Below are 18770 nucleotides of genomic sequence, written 5' to 3'. Positions count from 1 at the left end.
CAAAGTCTTCATACAAATGCCATATAAAATTCAATTTTATATGGGTGTGTGTGTTGTGTTTTTTGGTGCATGATATGGATGGTAATGTGGTGAAAGTTGTATGTTGTTTTGGGATGGATCATTAAGTACTATGCTTCACCTTATGGGTGGGTATTGACTAATTTTATCAATCAATTTTTGCTATGGTTACAAAAATATCAGAAAACTATCATCGGTTCTTATAATTTTCTCATTCCTTTTATTTTAACAAAACAAATTTTAAGAATAAACAAGGCGAGCTAAGTCTTAAATTTTCAAACGATCGTAAGTTTGTTATGCTCCTGCCCGTTCATGTGACGGTAAAAAGTATAGACTTTTCTTTACGGCAGTAATATTACATTTTAAGTTCGTAGTTCCAAATTTTTATTTTGACGAAATAATTTGCAACCACGCAGTTACTGTACTTTACGTGATTAGGCAATGTAAATGAATATTTAATATGATCGAAGCGACGACATTAGCATTCTTGCAACACGTGAACGTTTGGTCAACCCATCCAAAATTTGGAATTCGTTATGGCTCTTCAGCAAAATTCATACGTTGAGAAAAAAGTTTCCATTGCTAGATTCGATAGCTACGTTATTTTTTTACAAGAAAAGGTGTTTCGCTTAAATTATTTGCACAAAGAACATACAACACGCAAACGTTGAACAATGCAAAACATCTTCGTTATACATGTGCAGAACTGTATTTAAAAAAAACGAAATTACTTTGTTTTAACAACTGAAGCTAAAACTACAACTATGAGTCTTACGTTGAGAAAACAAATATAAGAATTTTAGAGAAACATAATATAGCAATTTTCCAGTCAATACAAATAATTGTTAAGATAAAATTCCAGCAAATTTTTCCATAAATCTCGAGAAATCTTCGAGGTGTTTATAGCGAAATATGAACAGAACGTCTTGGAAATTTTGGACGTTTTTCGACAAGTGACAGTCTAAGCCACTTACACTTATAAAAATAATGTTCATTTATAACTAAGATATACTTTTCATGACATTTTTAAGTGTAGTGCAATTTCACGCCGTTTTGTAATTAATTAGGAATAAGTTTCGAAAAACTAAACGAAAAACTAATCTAAAGTCTAAAATCTAAACTAAAGGAAAAACTGGTCATTAAGCTGGATCAATAAAAAATTATCGTAATGGTAAAAAATGGTTGCGTGTGACTAACGATGATCTGCGTAACAACAGAAAGCAGACAAAATACATTTGATTCGCTTATAAATGTGTTAAGACTGTCTGCCTTTGATTTCAATATTTATGTTGACAAAAATTCATCATTTTCAGAAATCAATCACGTAAAATATTATTATTCTCACGCTTCAGTGGTTTACGTTCAATAAAAATATATTTCATATGCTTTTAGTATAACAAATTCAATTTGTAGTTCCAGTACTACGAAAAGTGTGTGTATATGTAACCAAGTTTATTGGATTAGTCCTTCTGCACAATATTTTCAATTTGTATGAAATGTATGGGCTGTTCTATTGTTGCCATTTGATTACAATTTTCTATTGATGCTGGCGTTTATGAATTATGTAGAGGCATTTTCTTGTGCATTTTTCAAATTCTTTGAAATAAGATTAAAGTAAAAAGATCTTGTTAGATTAAATAGCGTATTCGATTCCACAACTCGGCTTCTCGGCTCGTTCTGAAAACAACTCACACGGTAAAAAAGACTTTTAGTCCTAGGTACGAAATGTACTACTATGACCCTACTTCTTGATCGTTAACAATTAACATCCAAAATAATTGACATTAAATTCGTTGTAAAACACCTAATTTGTAGTTTATTCTACTCTTGATTCTACTGGATTTTTGATATTTCATTTTAATGGAGCTAGTACAAGAATTGTATTTCATTCACTCACGTTAACTTTTGTCGCTCAGTTAATACTGTCAAAGTCAACTGTGAGGTTAGATTCTCCACAGCCGATTTTGTCCGTGAAGAATTAACTTGTCAGTGAAACTTGACATTTCTGATGTAAAAAAGTTTTCGATTTTCGTATTGATGAAAATGGCAGTTGTCAAACTCGGCGTGTTCACTGGGCGACGAAAAAATAGAATTTCTGTACGCGCCCTTGGTGATTTACTGAAGTCACTTCAGTGAAATGAGTGCACCTCACTGCAGCACAATTTTTAAAAGCTATAGAACTGGCCGTATATGCTTACTTTGACGTGGACGTATGCTACATGAAAAACATTTCCATCTAAAGTATGCATTTACCTTGTTAGTGAAAATTATAGACAAGCATGACATGGTCTACATTCAAAAAAAGTATCTTACTGGTACATACAAACTGTCTAATGTCGGCCCAAGGGACATACCAAAGCACCTAGCAGGGTAATAGAGGTTTTACCACGTCAAATAGAGTAGTATTTTGATACCAATAATACCAGTAGCAGCCTTAATGATAATTTTGCAATGACATTATGAAAAAAAAGGTATGGAAATATTCACATACTTCGATTAAAGTAGTACGCAATTTTTTTCTATTACCTTGCTAGGTGCTTTGGACATACAAATCTTTTTAACGCACTGATTTTTGTACTATTTAGACTTGAATTGTAAGTACGTTGAAGGTAAATAGTCAAAACCCAATGAATGGATTGCATACACCAACACAAAGTGATGATTTTAAGGACCGAGCGGACCGAGTTACACACACTCATATGACATTTTTTTATATAAACCGACCTACCGGCAGCGCTGGACTAAAGTGTACTAAAATGCCGCCAAGTATTAAATAAATCTCAGAATCTATTTAAACCACATATTAAAACTTGCTCTGCGGGATGCAGTGACAATTCCGCAAGGTAAGTTATGATTAATTGTCACAAGGTAAGGTAAGTTATGACGGTCTAATAAATCTCTCATTGATGATTTAATTCTGTTTAGTTTCACTGAAAATCTTCGAAACTTCGTATATAAAATGCCCCGGTAAAAAATGACGTATGTTTTCAATTAAATTTGAACTCGTGTGGATTGCGGCCGCTTCTGTTATTCTGTATTTATTCTGTTTTGTTTACAAGGCAAATTCCATAACAAGAAAAACACTATTGAAATAGATACAAAAATTCTGTTAGCAACATCAGCTTGTTCGTTAGACCAACATAATCTATCTTAGAACCTAACCTCAGGAATTACTTCCATTCTCCACCAAACTTTTTTTTTAAATCGGTTGAGAATTACTACAGTTGCCGTGTTAACAAAAAGCAGAAAAGGCTTCTTTCGAGAACTACTCCCAGATGGTTGAACCGATGCCACGCATTTTCGAACTTGACCTGGGGATCTCAATACTTCGTCGAATAAAAAAAAAGTTTTCGAAAATCGGTTGAACTTTGCTCCTGTTATCGTGTTAACAAAGAGCAGAAAAGGCTTCTTTCAAGAACTACCACCAGATGGTTGAATCGATACCACCCATTTTCGAACTTGACCTGAGGATTTCAACACTTAATCAAATAAAAAAAAGTTTTTGAAATTCGGTTGTACTTTGCTCCAGTTATCGTGTTAACAAAGAGCAGAAGGGGCTTCTTCTGAGAACTACTACCAGATGGTTGAACCGATTCCACCCATTTTCGAACTTGACCTGAATACTTCGTCGAATAAAAAAAAAGTTTTTGAAAATCGGTTGAACTTTGCTCCAGTTATCAAACTTTTTTTTTAAATCGGTTGAGAATTACTACAGTTGCCGTGTTAACAAAAAGCAGAAAAGGCTTCTTTCGAGAACTACCACCAGATGGTTGAACCGATACCGACCATTTTCGAACTTGACCTGAGGATTTCAATACTTCGTCGATTAAAAAAAAGTTTTTGAAAATCGGTTGAGATTTACTCAAGTTATCGTGTTAACAAAGAGCAGAAAAGACGTCTTCCAAGAACTACCACCAGATGGTTGAATCGATACCAACCATTTTCGAACTTGACCTGAGGATTTCAATACTTCGTCGATTTTGAAAATCGGTTGAGATTTACTCAAGTTATCGTGTTGACAAAGGGCACAAAATTTTAACATTTTACGTTTTTTCATCACATTTCCATACATTTTCAATCATAGTGAACGTGTTACGTACGGTGTATTTTCTTTTGTAAGACCCATGACTTACAGTCAAGAGAATAACAGTCCAATTTCAAAGGATATTCAAGCATCTTCATTCGATTTTAAGGGATTTTCTTCGGCTTTCAAAGATTTTCTTAAAATTTAAAGAATTTTTTAACAAACATTTTCTTTCGAGGGCAAAGGGATTTTCTATGCTTATCTGCCCCTCGCCTCATGTAATTAATTACTTTCGCTTAGATGCAGTAGTAAAATCCAAAAGAAATTAATAAGAGAGTTGATATAAGTGTAGGCAGTAGGTAGTCAATGATAGTACATTACTATACCTATATAAAAGTACTATAAAGGTATAGTAATGTATGTACTATTGTCTACACTTATATCACCTCATCGTGATGCCTACACTTATATCAACTCATCGTGATACGAAATAGATCAAGTCCGAGTAACTGTAAATCCGAACACTGACAGCTGCACCGTCATCCATAGAGAACCCTAACTTCAACTCGGTGAAAAAAAAATTAAATTATTGAGATGTTAATTTTATTTTTGTTCGGATCTACAAAAACGTTTAATTTAAAAGATTTCCAATGTAGAGTATTTTATGTTAATTTGGAACACATAATGAATTGGACGTTGACGGTCGTCTCGGAAAAACGACGAAAATCCCAAATTTTTAAAATATAATCCGTATGTAATTAATCTGTTACCATCGAAAGGAATGTCTTTTTAAGTTGGGATTTAGTTTTCTTTTAAATTCCACAGACTTAAGGATAAAATCGAACCTTTCGCTAATCGTATAAAATATTCGATTATAAGTCGAAATATTGATCAACTTTCAATCGAATATTTATTGAAAATATATCTAGCCAAGCGTCAATACTACTGCTGGCGTATATTGTTATATGTAAAACATGCAATTATATGAATTTCAGATGAATTTGCTTATCTATTTGTTTTGATTCGTCAATTTTTATCGTGAATGTAATTATTGTTAAATTCGAACGATTTTTTTAAAAATTTGAACGCATTCGACGAGTTCATTTTAAGCTGTCAGAGCGCCACCTACCTGTAGGTTGGGCTTATTATAATTTAAATGATTAGCGCTGATCATAGTAGCCTACGAAAAAACGAATCGTTGTGTATCATTTTGCTTAGAAGCGTCCCGGTTTGCGGTTTAATAAGTGAAAATGGATCCCGAATGTGAAGAAACAGAAGTTGCTGTAAACGTTCGAGGTCGTTACGCAGAGAAGTATACGCAAAACAACTTACGTGAAGCTCTTGAGAGAATACGAAACAACGAAATTAGTTATGGAGCTGCCAGCAAAATTTACAACATCCCAAAAGCCACTCTCCACAACAAAATAAAAAACCCTGAAACTGTCCGAAAGGCGCAACAACAATATTAAGCAAGGAACAGGAGGATGAGCTGGCTGAATGGGTACTGTTGCACGCTGACTTTGGAGATCCACGCACAAAACAGGATATTATCATCGCAGCAGCTGAAATCGCACAACTTGACGATACATCTGGCAAATTCAAAAATGGAATTCCGACGTCGGGTTGGCTGGAAGGGTTTATGAACAGACATCCACTGTGTAGAGAACGGACACCACAAAGTATCAGTAAGGCTAGTGCGATCAACACGAAGGACGATTTTTCGGGTTTATGGAGAAACATTTACCAATACTTCGAAAAGACAAATCAACTGGACCTGTTGAACAAGCCGGAGTGTTGGTGGAATGCCGACGAAACGTGCTTTGAAAAAGATAAAGTACCAAAGAAAGTCGTTGCTCGTAGAGGAGCTAAGCGCGTTAGTCGCCGAGAGATGGGTCCTCCTAAGGCCAACACAACAGTCACATACGCATTCTCAGCGAGCGGTGATTATGTGGAGCCGCTAATTACGCTGAAAGATTCGAATTCGTCAGTGGCCGAAATCGCGTTTGCATTGGGATGTAAGATATTTTGTGTGTTTTCTGTATTCTTGTTCTCTTCAATAACATCATCGAATTTACAGCTGTCGGAGCAAATTACGGTATTAACCAAACCGATTCAGGCTGGACTAAAACTGAGTCATTTTACTACTTCGTCACCATTCACCTTCACAACCAATGGGAAGCAAAAAATTCTGCCAAGCCTAGGATACTCACAATCGATGGATATGGCGCCCATTTCTCACCAAAACTTTTTCGGTGGTGTCGTCGTAATGATGTGGTAATGATCGTGTTGTATCCCGGAGCTACTCCGTACATGCAAATGTGCGATACAACTATGTTTAGTCCGATGAAACAGAAACATACGCAACTCTACTCACAGTGGCGTATGAAAAATCCGACAAAGACTATGAACGAAGTTGAATTCGTAAAGCTTCTCAAGCAAATCAACGATGCAGTCATAAAAAAGGAATCCATTGTGAACGGTTGGCGTGCAACAGGTCTGCAGCCGTTTAATTTCAACAACCTCAATACAGCTGGTCTTCTGTCCAAATCACCGGATCGAGTGTATGACTTTAAGGGATTTTATATCGACCCACCATCTCAGACTGCAGCCGTTGTACAGCCGAAGGTGAACGTGATAAGTGACGTCATTTTGGATCCTACATCACAGAATTACATTCATCTCAACAGTCTGTCCTCTACGCTGTATCCGAGATTTGGTGCACCAATCAGTAAGTAAACGACCAAATTTGTGAGTGGCTTAATTTTTTATTCGCAAAACGTGTCAAATCATTTAAAATTTTAAAAAATGCACAAGGCACTTACGCCATCTTCACCTCTTAAATATTTTCATTTTGACGTTTCTAACAACAATAAATTTGTAATCCAGGCGAACCATCGACAGAAGATGATTACTTCATCACACCGATCGACAATCAGGTACGGCCCGATGATAACTTCATCCCACTGATCAACAATCACATACGGCACGATGATTACTTCATCCCACCGATCGAAAATCAGGAACGGCCCGATGATTACTTCGTCCCACCGATCGACAATCTGGTACGGCCCGATTTCATCACACTGAAAGACAATCAGGTCCAGCGCGGTGTTCACTCATCTGCTGTCGTAAGCGCTGAAGTAGAACTTCTCGATGTCAACATGGAAGACATCCCAGCAGGGATTCTGCAATCGGAAGGCAACCTTCAATATCCATTTGCATGGAACTTTACAAATGCACGAGAGCATCAAAACCAATCGTCGAAAAACTATCAGGAAATGGCAACACCGAAAGGTAATCTAAATCGAAATTCAGTTCAATTACATATTAGTTAACCAATGAATCATTCAGGTCAAGTCCCAATCAACGATTTCGTTACGTTTGCTGAACTTTCTGGACGAAATGTAGTCCTTAAATCGCAATCGGAGGCGAAATTTGATTTGGGCGCGTTTGGCATATCGTCGGGAGGTCTTGAACCGGAAAATGATTCGAAAATGGGGAAGGTTGTTGACAAAATTCGACGTGACGTCAAGCAATTGGGATTGTTGTGTGCAGCATCTGATAAATCAAAGCTCGTCAACATTTTGATAATAAATCAACAATTGGACGTCATAGATCCGCCAGTAGTCGAAGAAAAAGAACCGGTAACTGAAGAGAATCGCACGATAAAATCTATCTTGACGCCACCGACGATGCCGCAAAGAGCAAAACAAAAACGAAATTTAAACTTAAAAGTGTCGTACGGCGTCGTCACTGCAAAAGAAGTGGTGCAGAGCATAATGGATAGAGAAGCAGCTGACCGACAGCACGAAATGGAACGTGAACAAGATGACATTGCGAAAATCGCTCGGGAAAATGAAATAGCAGTCGTTGATGCGGAGTTGAAGTCAGTGCGAAAATTGTTGATTGCTACACGGTCAGAAGTTGCCGTCCTAAGCAAGGAAATGGCCCAGACCAAGAAAAAGAAAATTCCTGGCAAGTTGGAATGGGAGGCAGAAAAAGTCGAGAAAGACATTCTCATAAGAAAATATGATGAGCAGGTCCGCGATTTACGGGAGAAATTAAAAAATCTTAGAGCTGCAAATGTGGAACTGAACAAAGTGGTGTCTTTGAAACGGAAAAACTTTGATTTGCAAAAAAAAGAAAATGGAAATAAAGTTCAGCCGACCACCGTACCTTGTGAAATCGATGAGACGGAACTTGATTCCGATTTTTAATAATTTCGTTTTGATTTTGTTTGGTTACTTACCAATTTATTAAAGAAGATTTTGAAATCACATTCACACATAAGCCATTGTTTTATTGCAATTCTGACAGTTCTTTATTTATACCACTCGTTCAGTGGTGCCATCAGAAAAAATCGAATTCGTCTAAAATTTCGACGAAATGAAAGCCGTTCAAAATCGTTCAAAATTCAAATTTCCCGTTCAGAATGGACATTAATTGATTTAACTAATTTTTTTAATTAAATTCATTAATTAAAATAAAAACCTATCAGTCAACAACGATTACTAAAAATTGAAGTTCCTATCAAGCCCTAAATATGCAGCATAACAATGAAACAGTTGAAATTACAGCTCGCTTGCAATAGCCTTTGTGCGAATCGTCCAAAATCAACATAAAATACTCTATAAAAGCAAAGCACCAAGCAGGGTAATAGAAAAAAAAGTAGGTAATTTTGGCAGTGTCAAATGACATTTTTATTTTATAAGATTTTTACACTCTTAAAAATGCGGTAAGAGCCAAGATATATTCGAAAAATAGGCACGAACGTTCTTTCAATGAAAATATGATCACTGAAATGTACATTATTTTAACAAATAATCTAACATCACGTTAGCAGTCTGCATATAAATAACTAAATTACGTAACTGAATGTAAATTCTTTAATAAAAGTTAAATGAAAACCCTTCGCAGTAACCACTTTTTCATTTTCAAATTTGCCTCCAATGCGGCATCTCACGGCGACTCCTGTCTAATATAATGTAAATGGCAACTCGTACTAAAAACTACTTTATTTGACACCAAAAAATCTCTATTACCCTGCTAGGTGCTTTGATAAAAGGCGAAATTATGGTTGTTTCGTGCATGGCGTAAGTGATTAAGCTCATTGTTTTACAAGATAACCATGAAAACCATTCATACATTTGTTTCTATTTTCAAACATGAGCAAAGCGCCTAGCTCATTTTCACTGCACATACGTTGAGGTTAGGGTCCTCTGTGGATGATTTTTGACATTTCGAATAACCTTGGGCTTGATCTACATCAAATTATTACCTGAGTGTAGGATGACGTTTTTCTTTATGAAGGAGGGAAAGACTTTTCCATTGGGAAGGAAAGGCCAATTTCCTTCCCTAATCCCTAGTAAAGGAAAAATGTTTTTTGCCACAACATAAAGACTGAAGATTAAAATTAGGATTATTGTTTATATTTTTTTTATTCATTCACGCAAAAAGATAAGGAAAGCATTTTCGCTGATTCAAAGCGCTTTCCTTTTTAACTTTAGTTCAGTTAAATTATACGTAAAGCAGACAAAACGGAGAACCATGTGTGGTTGGTCACATAACAGATTGAATCGGATAACATCGAACGGAATCAAAACCCTTCTTATCTGGTAGGGACGAAAAAAAAACCAAATGTGCATCATAAACAAAATATTTTCGAATAAATACGCTTGAGACTTGTATTAAGTTAAGATAAGCTTTGTCCTGTATGTAAATAAAATGAATCTTTTTTTTTGCACAACCGAATAAAAATTGATTGGTTGTGTTTCGGTGTCATCGTATACGTACAATAACATCTAATGATTCGCTTCAAATAAATTTGGATAAAGCAAAATGTTGAAGTAAATTGTGACTGTCTCTCACTTAATTTCAGTTTTTTTTCAGTTACAAAACTCTTAAACTCTTAAATGGCCCACGAATCTATCGCTGTGAAAAACAAATCGTTTTGCTTGTTAATTATTCTGTTCCACTACATGACACGAAAACATTGCACGAACACGACATATCACACTTGATGGTAATACAACGAAAAAAAATATTAAAACCACCCAACGTACAGTCGTTATTGTCTATTCAGTAATAAACGACATCAATTTTCCTGTCTGCTCACCATTCAGTTCCAATTCGTTTTGTAAATTTACTTAGCGAGAAGATATGTATGAATGGTAAGCGAACAAACCAACACAAAATCGACGAGCAAAAAAAAAAACAAAATCAACACAACCACTAAACACGCTCGGGGATTTGAGAGGGTATTTGATATGTAATATAGCTCCAAAGAGTGTGTACGATAAATTTATCTTCGCCGCTGTGGGATATAATAAATGGACATAAACATTTGAAATGAGAGAAAAACTAACTGAAAAAGTGTTTTAGGGGTTTTTGGATCGGAGGGCGTATTGGTGCTGACTATGACATCAGTATTTTTTTTTCATCGTCGAAAAGAGTAGAATGTGGAGCAGGGGTGAGGGTTTTCATTTAATTTATGAAGAGTGAACGGATGACCATATTAAATTTACTGGTTGTTACATGTATAATATACCTAAACTGCATGAAAATGCTTTCACCATGTCGCTTAGTTAACGTTAACTCAGTTCTACTCAAATGTAGCTGTAGTTAGCCCCCATCCATTTTATTCGGTATGATATAGCAGATGAAATAAATTACTTTATAAAAAGTTCGAATTTATGAGATAAATGTCTGACCATTGGTGATTTATGCAATGAAAAATGGTAATTCAGTTGGTTGGTTTTTTTTCTATAAAAAATTTATTTTCAATCATAAATCTGGTTCCACAATGTTTAAACATTCGTTAGCGAACTCGATAAAAAGCGGTTCAAGCATTGCAATTTTCATCGCCTTCCAGGCATCCGGTGACTTGTCTATTTGTACTAGATATTCGCGGAGGTGTGGATTTCGGAGAAGATCTTTTAGTTTTTCGCTCTTTTCTAGATAAAAAGTCGATTTTTGTTTCTCTAGTTCCAAATAAAATCTCACTTAAGTCAATTATATTTACCAAGCTCTTTCAGTTTTTGCGGCTCTACTGTGTCTACTGTTTTGAAAGGTACAGTGTGTTGATAAGTGCTTTGTGCTGGCTTGCTTTTGATTTGATGGGTTGCTACTTCAGCACAACAATCTACTGTCTCATGCTGCTTATGGCATGCCAAGGAACATCTACATAAATTAGTTGAAAAAACAGTAAAAATCTTAGCGAAGGTTAATAAACCGAAATATACATTTTTGTTTAAAAAAGAAGAAGAGGAAACGATGTGGACTTCGTGGGGACCAGGACAAAAATTAGCCATTCGATTTTTATTGATTTAAGTGGTAAGCTGAATCTCAGCAAATGTTTCAATCTTTCTAATAACCAAATTATTAGAAAACTGAGCGGTCGGCGAAATCCGACTTATTGTAACATTTTCATTGTAAAATTAATTTTCTTTGTAATAGAATCTCTGTGACTGTATGGACTGTATACAGTCTTTTCATCGCATCAATGTTTACAGATTTTGAATCTAATTTTAGTAATAAAAGAACAATCTTCGCTTAGTTAATCGAACTGCACTCACGTGAATTCCGGACACCTTTTGCATCTGTACTTCATAATTTTCTGATCACAATTCACACAACTCATGGTAATAATTGTTTTTATTTAATCAGCCACAAACAGAATGTATAAACAAATCAAGCACGAGTAAACCATCCAGTTTGTTAAAATGTCAAAAAGTGCGAATATTCACAAATAGATGGACGCTGATCCGACAACAGTCAAACTACACTATACAAAATTTTATAGTGTGGGTCGTCAAAGAGCAGCGAGGGTCGTCACTTAATAGACTCACAACGAGGCGAATCATGTGTAATAATATATCATTTGCGACTTTACAATACTAGACTTGTAAATAGGGTATATATACTCCTTATACACACTGATGGGAAAGCGAAATAAATCATTTAATTTTTCTTTAAATTTTTTCATCCTTAAATAGGTGATTCCCGAAAATTCTTCAAAATTCCCGAAAATACACAAATTTTATTTGTTCAAAAAATTCAAAATTGTTTGACTGGCTTATCCATGGTCGAAAACAGTTAAAACATTCAGATGTTGTTCAATATGTGGCCTTAGATGTAGATAAATAAAAAAATAACGAAAAAATTTAGGAATTTTTGGGAGTTAATTCACTTAAAGCGTGTGCCAGGCCCTGCTCCATACAGACATTTTTTGAGTATTTTTACAGATTTTTACGAAAATAAATGAAAAACAAAATTTTCATCAATAACCACTATAACACTATAGCTCCATTTTGGAGTTTCATACACCACCAAAAGTATAGTTCTAGGCCAAAACCTTTCGAATGATTATCATAAGCTTTAGTTTGGCTTGGGGACACTTTTTACATGCTAACCCTGCTATGTCATTTAGTTTAGATATATGTGTTGCAATGCAACACTGTTGCATGTAAACTCTAATTGAGCTGCCGGGGATCCAACGATATCAAAGTTTGAAAACAATGTAAATAATGTGGATAGCAAGCGGTGAAAATTGCCGTATGTTTGGAACTTCATTGTAAAGTTCACATGAACATTTTTTTTACCACTGCAACTCAAAAACACATTTATATTCAATTTGATTCCAATCCGTCGAGTTGAAATTTAATTATTTTTGTATTCGAACCAAACTGTCAAAATTTTCCGTATATCTACATAAGATTTTGACACTTCACCCGTTATATGAGAAACATAGTCAGGCGTGTTCTATCCCAGCCATGAGGGGCCGCGCTTATCATTTCTCAGTTTGGTTAGCCAAATATATACCTCTGTTTCGTTCGTTTCGTTTCACTGAAGTCTCAAGCAATACATACCGCCCTCTGCGTATCAAAATTCTACAGAAAATGTGAGTGGTGTTCATTGTGTGTTGTCCGTGTTGACGTACTTTGCGTGTGGGACTTTCCAACAACTAACTTCACACAGCTGCCACACTGACGTTTCATATTTTTATAAAAATTTGTCAGGACGGCAGCCTTCAAATTTATTAATTTTTGGTTATCATAACTAGGATTTTCTAATGAATTATTCCAATTAACGTAAGTGTGATAACGAAGCGGATACTGTGAACCCAAAGAATATTCGTTTAGCATACTATTTTTGATGCAACGACGAAACAATAGGACTGGTGTTTTCGGTGCCACCTTTACAAGTGAAATGTTTTCACACACACCTGTTTTTTTTCACATTTAATTTGACTTTGATGTTCCATTTGTTGTGAAATAAGTCGTCTGTTGTTTTGTGCAGTTACCTTTTCCAGCTCATTAAAACGCAATGACATCATAACAATTATTAGCTTCAGTATTTGATTAGAACTGAGATCTATGCGATAGCGATGACTCAATGATGTGATGTTTGTCAACCCAATTTCTTCTCTACTTACAGCCGTACTTACATTCCCATCATCAAAATCAAATAAACCATGTCGTCGTCCGCTATTTACGTGTTGGACGTTAAAGGAAAGGTACGTTCGCGTTCTATTTACAATGTAGGATAAATGAGACATTTCACTCATGTTTGCAGGTGTTAATCTCACGTAATTATCGTGGTGATATAGACATGTCTGTCATTGACAAATTTATGCCACTACTTATGGAAAAGGAGGAGGAAGGCCTGATAACGCCAATCCTACAAACACCGGAATGTACATTCGCCTACATAAAAACGAACAATTTGTACATTGTGTCCATATCCAGGAAGAATTCAAATATCGCACTGGTCTTCGTCTTTCTACATAAGATTGCTCAAGTGTTCGTTGAATATTTCAAGGAATTGGAGGAGGAAAGCATTCGTGATAATTTTGTCGTTATCTATGAGTTGTTGGACGAACTGATCGACTTTGGATATCCGCAAACGACGGACAGTAAAATTCTTCAAGAATACATAACACAAGAGGGACATAAATTGGAAATTCAACCACGTATCCCAATGGCCGTTACAAATGCCGTATCGTGGCGATCGGAAGGCATTAAGTACCGAAAGAACGAAGTCTTTCTCGATGTCATCGAAAGTGTTAATTTGTTGGCAAATGCAAATGGCAATGTGCTGCGAAGTGAGATTGTCGGTGCCATCAAGATGCGAGTGTATTTGTCCGGGATGCCCGAACTGCGTCTAGGTTTGAACGATAAAGTGTTGTTCGAAAGCACCGGCCGTGGTAAATCGAAATCCGTAGAATTGGAAGACGTCAAATTTCACCAGTGCGTACGGTTGTCACGGTTCGAAAACGACCGAACCATTTCGTTCATACCGCCCGACGGTGAATTCGAATTGATGTCCTATCGACTCAATACGCACGTCAAACCGTTGATCTGGATCGAATCGGTGATCGAACGATTCGCCCATAGTCGTGTCGAGTATATGATCAAAGCGAAATCACAATTCAAACGGAGATCGACAGCTAACAATGTGGAAATCGTTATACCCGTTCCCGGTGACGCCGATTCACCGAAATTCAAAACAACCATTGGAAGCGTTAAGTACGCTCCGGAACAGAATGCAATCACATGGACGATCAAATCGTTTCCGGGTGGCAAAGAATATTTGATGCGAGCTCATTTCGGTTTGCCGAGTGTGGAATGTGAAGACACAGAAGGCAAGCCACCGATTCAGGTGAAATTTGAAATTCCGTATTTTACAACGTCTGGCATTCAGGTATGGGACACGGTTTTTGGCCAGAATGTGTCAATATGGTTTCATTATTTTTGTAATTGACAGGTTCGATATTTGAAAATTATTGAGAAAAGTGGATATCAAGCGCTGCCATGGGTGCGTTACATTACCCAGAACGGTGATTATCAGCTGAGAACCAATTAGCGAACACTGAATTCGACCAAGACCTCGAGTTTTAGATTTCATTGCAACGTAAGAAATTCGAACTTTTGGTATCAAATTGAAATGGTAAACAAAATTTCTATTACATCGTTGCAGGTTGCAGGTCTGTTGCACTCTACTTTACAAAACTTAAACATTTTTTTGGACCTATTTTGTTTCAAAGATTGTTGCTGGAGCCCAGACTATTACGCACTATTTTAACTTACGTTTCATAATTATTATCTTCGTCAAAAACCTTTTACGTTGTGGCTTCTTTGGATTTTTTTTTTGTTTTTAATTAGAGTCTAGAATGGAAAAGAGAAATGTTGCAAATTAAAAAGTATTAAATTATAAACTATCCTGGCAAATTGTTTTCTGTTATCGATTACACCGATCTCCTTATAACGTTGCAAGACCCAGCAAATTCTAACGATGAAGTTAATCACCTGACTTGGTGATGGTGTTTGTATTGACGGTACTGCAATTCAAGTGGCAATAAAGTTTTATATTCAAAATATCAGAATATTCAACGTTATGTCGTCTGTATTGATTGAAATAGTGTCTCAGAGAACACTCCCAAGTTCTCTCTTCAAAATTTGGCTTTTGTATCAACTTTTGTGGGACAGACTCGAGTCTTCAGTTATTTGTCAAATTATGCTCATGGGACTGCAAGTGGTAATAAATCTTGAAATATATCAGTTGCAAGACCGCGATGGCCAGATGGGCTGATCGAGAAAATCATGAAGACCCGAGGTGCCCTTGCCTATTTTTACTTAAAATACTTCTTGTGTTGACGCCTATTCCAATTGGAATTTGCACTCTTTATTAAACTTAATCACTCTTTAAGCAGAATGCATGGCACACCTTTTAGTAGCTAGTGCGGGCTTGATCAGTTGTCACTGCACTCTTCGAGAAAGAAATATTTATGAAATCTTTGAATTTCCTCGAATTCGAAACCAATGATCTGGAAAATCAAGAAATTTTTCGAGGTTTCTGCGTTTTCTTAAAGTGGAAGAACATGGAGAAAGTGCAATGAATTTTCCTTGTAAAGTTTTCTTGAATTTCTTGATTTTTTGACCCTAAGCATTCTTGATTTTTACAAAAACTTTCTCAAAAGTAGGCCCTGCTTTTGTACCCTTTCTTCATAGTTTAACCTTTGTATCTAAAAAAAAATGTGCTGGAGTCATGATACTAAAACGGGTGCAGTGGTGTGAAGCCGGGCCAGCTCTGATGGTGTCTTTGTAACAAATTTATCTTTTCATAAATACATAACTTAGGATGTTATGAGTCACCAAGGGCACGGCTGGCTGTCGGGTAATATCCTGAATGTAGTTTGAAAGGCACTCAGCAGTAACGAAAAATCGTAAGACATATAGGAAAGATAAGTTTTGTCCGGCCTACATTTGTGCGTGTCATATTTTATTCTTCAAATCTTTCCTTTTAAGACGAATCAAGACAACGCTAAATTGTAACCTAAATTTGTGCGAAATATGATAAATTTTCGATGATCTTCCTATCCGTGTTCTTTCTGGAAAAAGTGAGACCATATCGTTGTTTGTCAAAGTGTTGGCCTTGAGTAACAAAGTTTGTGGTGATGTAGCCTACTACGAGAAAACTAAGAATTTTTGCTAGTTTTCGTGAGCTATTGCGTTTTCTCGTAGAAGGTTATACCACCACAAACATTTATCATTGTTACTCAAAGATAACAGATTTTGACTTTTTCCAGAAAGGACGCGCATACAAAGTTATCATAAAAAAAAATTTACATTTGCGCCCAAATTAGGCTACAATTTAGCGTTCTGTCGACTCGTCTTAAAAAAAGCACGACCTTCATTTCCAGCAAAATGGATTAGCATAAGGCCAGGTAAAATCGGTTAACTGTCGCAATGTTTACATGCGATGTAAGGCGCTTTTACCTGGCCTTATCATGGAAAAAATTGAGTTGGTTTGTCAGTTTGACCAGCTCGGATAAAAGTGAGCGGTTTATGAACAAATAAAAATGAAACTAGACTCTTTATTATCAAAGCGAAATATTTTTATTTACTGCATTTATGGAACACCCGGTTAATTCTAAATAAAGTTTTTAGTTTTTGAAATTTGAAAAAACTTTAACGCAAGAAGGAGACAAAGAAAACGTAAATCAAAATCTATTAGAGGATGGACAGAGGCCAATATTGAAAAATTAGGTTGATCCATTTTTGTCCTCTTCCATTGCAGCATCGTCTTTCTTTTGCTCCTGCTCCTTTTCGGTAGCTTTGGCAACAATTTCTTTAGCATTCTTTTCCAACGCCTTAACGAATTGCTCCAGGTCACCGGCTGAAGCAGCTGCCACGGCCTCATCGTTCAATTGAAATTGTGAAACAACGGGCCCAAGTTGACCAGATTGTAATGCGGAGGAGAACATCGAAAGTGCTTGCTGAAATTGCGGCGATGTAATGGTCTCTCGAAGTTGTTCTTTTGCGTTGTCATCGCTGTCAATATTTGGCAAATGAGCTAACAAATTTTCAGTACGTTCCGCATCTGTCAAAAAGCTAACAGTCTCTGCATTTACTGCCGTTGACAGGTCAATGTTTCGGCCATTTGTAGATGATCCACCTGCACCATCCGATGTTTTCAAGCCGGACAAAAAGCTTTGGAGCTCCGACAATAACACTTTCGATACATCGTCTTTCTTGCCACCAGTGTCATTTTTTCTAGGTGCTGAGGGTGTAGTAACAGGTACAGCATTGTTTGGAGTTTCTGGTGTTGCAGCCGATGTTACTGCTGTAGTTGCTGGAGTTGCAGATGTTGGTGGTGTCGATGTAGTCGATGTCCGAGCAGAAGTTCTTGCGCTATCAGATGGACGGCTATTAAGAAAGATAAAGATTTTAGCATAGTTCAACATTCCGCCATACGAATTATTACTTACTGTATCGATCCCAATAAATTACTCAAGCCGCCCATTTGTCCAACGCCTCCGAACAATTGCATCAGTTGCATCTGCGACATATTGTTGAGCATATATTGCAAGTCATTGCTTTCGCCGGCCCGTGATGATGACAAAGTGCTTGCCGATGGTGGATTATTCATAATGTCATTGACACGACGACAGTATTCTTCGTCTTTATCGGTCTTCGGTTCTTGCATCCAAAAGAATAATCGCCTTGACGAAGACTTAAATTTCAACAGAAACACACGGCCAGTTTTGCACTGATCGATGCGTTTAAATTCACAATCATCGGGAAAGATGATAAGATCATCTTCAACTTTTCCATTTGATCGATCTTTCCAGCAGAAATGAATCAATTGATCCTCGGCTTGGTACAAATAGACCATACCTTTACGTGTGTCGGGATTCACCATCTTACCGACCATATTCATGCGACCAGCTCTGAATTCCACCAAATGGCGATTACCTCCCGAACTACCAGTCGAGGAATTATTACCGAATATTGGTCCACTCATCGTTAATTTCTTCTTTGTGATTTTGCGTTTTTCGTTATACGTCTGCAAAACGATAAGAATTCTTTTAAACAAAATTTTATCGAACTTTGGCGTTCAGGTTGGTGAAGCCAAAGTTTGCCAAGTAAAAAATAGAAGATTTACGTTGGCACTGTAATATTATATATTCAACTAGATGGATCAACAAATGCATGAACCGATAAAGATTTTCAAGAAGTTCTTGGCCAAATATGATTTTTATTCGTAAATTTACTAGCATTTACTTACCAAATCTTGGACAATCTCTTAAGCATGAAACAGCACAAATTTTGAGTGATAAAATGTCAGTGCTCTGAAGGATTGTCACATTTTTATTTAAGGATACTCACAACATGAGCGCTTCGAACACTTAGATCTGTCTGCATCTACAGTTCTCTAAGTTAGATGG

The 18770-nt window shown here is 36.5% G+C and overlaps 4 protein-coding genes across 5 annotated transcripts; 2 read left to right on the top strand and 2 right to left on the bottom strand.

Annotated features, from left to right (window-relative positions):
- The first annotated feature begins 5819 nt into the window (after positions 1 to 5819).
- Positions 5820 to 6796, top strand: LOC119066076. The gene is made up of 2 exons (XM_037168345.1): positions 5820 to 6057; positions 6120 to 6796. Exons 1-2 carry the CDS (start codon positions 5931 to 5933, stop codon positions 6776 to 6778), a joined length of 786 nt encoding a protein of 261 aa, XP_037024240.1. The 5' UTR covers positions 5820 to 5930; the 3' UTR covers positions 6779 to 6796.
- A 3987-nt stretch (positions 6797 to 10783) lies between these two features.
- On the bottom strand, positions 10784 to 11766 carry LOC119066126 (zinc finger HIT domain-containing protein 3). The gene is made up of 3 exons (XM_037168412.1): positions 11617 to 11766; positions 11064 to 11221; positions 10784 to 10995 (listed from the first exon to the last, which is right to left on the bottom strand). Exons 1-3 carry the CDS (start codon positions 11679 to 11681, stop codon positions 10826 to 10828), a joined length of 393 nt encoding a protein of 130 aa, XP_037024307.1. The 5' UTR covers positions 11682 to 11766; the 3' UTR covers positions 10784 to 10825.
- Positions 11767 to 12964: 1198 nt separating this feature from the next.
- Positions 12965 to 15270, top strand: LOC119066125 (AP-1 complex subunit mu-1). Its single transcript, XM_037168411.1, has 5 exons — positions 12965 to 13131; positions 13478 to 13556; positions 13616 to 14743; positions 14807 to 14953; positions 15020 to 15270. The coding sequence occupies exons 2-4, from the start codon at positions 13515 to 13517 to the stop codon at positions 14903 to 14905; spliced, it is 1269 nt and encodes a 422-aa protein (XP_037024306.1). The 5' UTR covers positions 12965 to 13131; positions 13478 to 13514; the 3' UTR covers positions 14906 to 14953; positions 15020 to 15270.
- Positions 15271 to 16919: 1649 nt separating this feature from the next.
- LOC119066123 (proteasomal ubiquitin receptor ADRM1 homolog) lies at positions 16920 to 18742 on the bottom strand. Of its 2 annotated transcripts, none has more exons than XM_037168408.1 (3): positions 18611 to 18742; positions 17811 to 18388; positions 16920 to 17748 (listed from the first exon to the last, which is right to left on the bottom strand). In XM_037168408.1, the coding sequence occupies exons 2-3, from the start codon at positions 18344 to 18346 to the stop codon at positions 17085 to 17087; spliced, it is 1200 nt and encodes a 399-aa protein (XP_037024303.1). In that variant the 5' UTR covers positions 18347 to 18388; positions 18611 to 18742; the 3' UTR covers positions 16920 to 17084. The 2 variants fall into 2 exon arrangements, with proteins under 2 accessions (XP_037024303.1, XP_037024304.1); XM_037168409.1 differs by having other exon boundaries at positions 18488 to 18613.
- Positions 18743 to 18770: the final 28 nt, after the last annotated feature.

Source organism: Bradysia coprophila, chromosome IV (genome assembly GCF_014529535.1).
Source record: "Bradysia coprophila strain Holo2 chromosome IV, BU_Bcop_v1, whole genome shotgun sequence".
In the NCBI taxonomy this organism is placed as follows: Eukaryota; Metazoa; Arthropoda; class Insecta; order Diptera; family Sciaridae; genus Bradysia; species Bradysia coprophila.
This window is presented reverse-complemented; position numbering and strand designations above follow the sequence as displayed.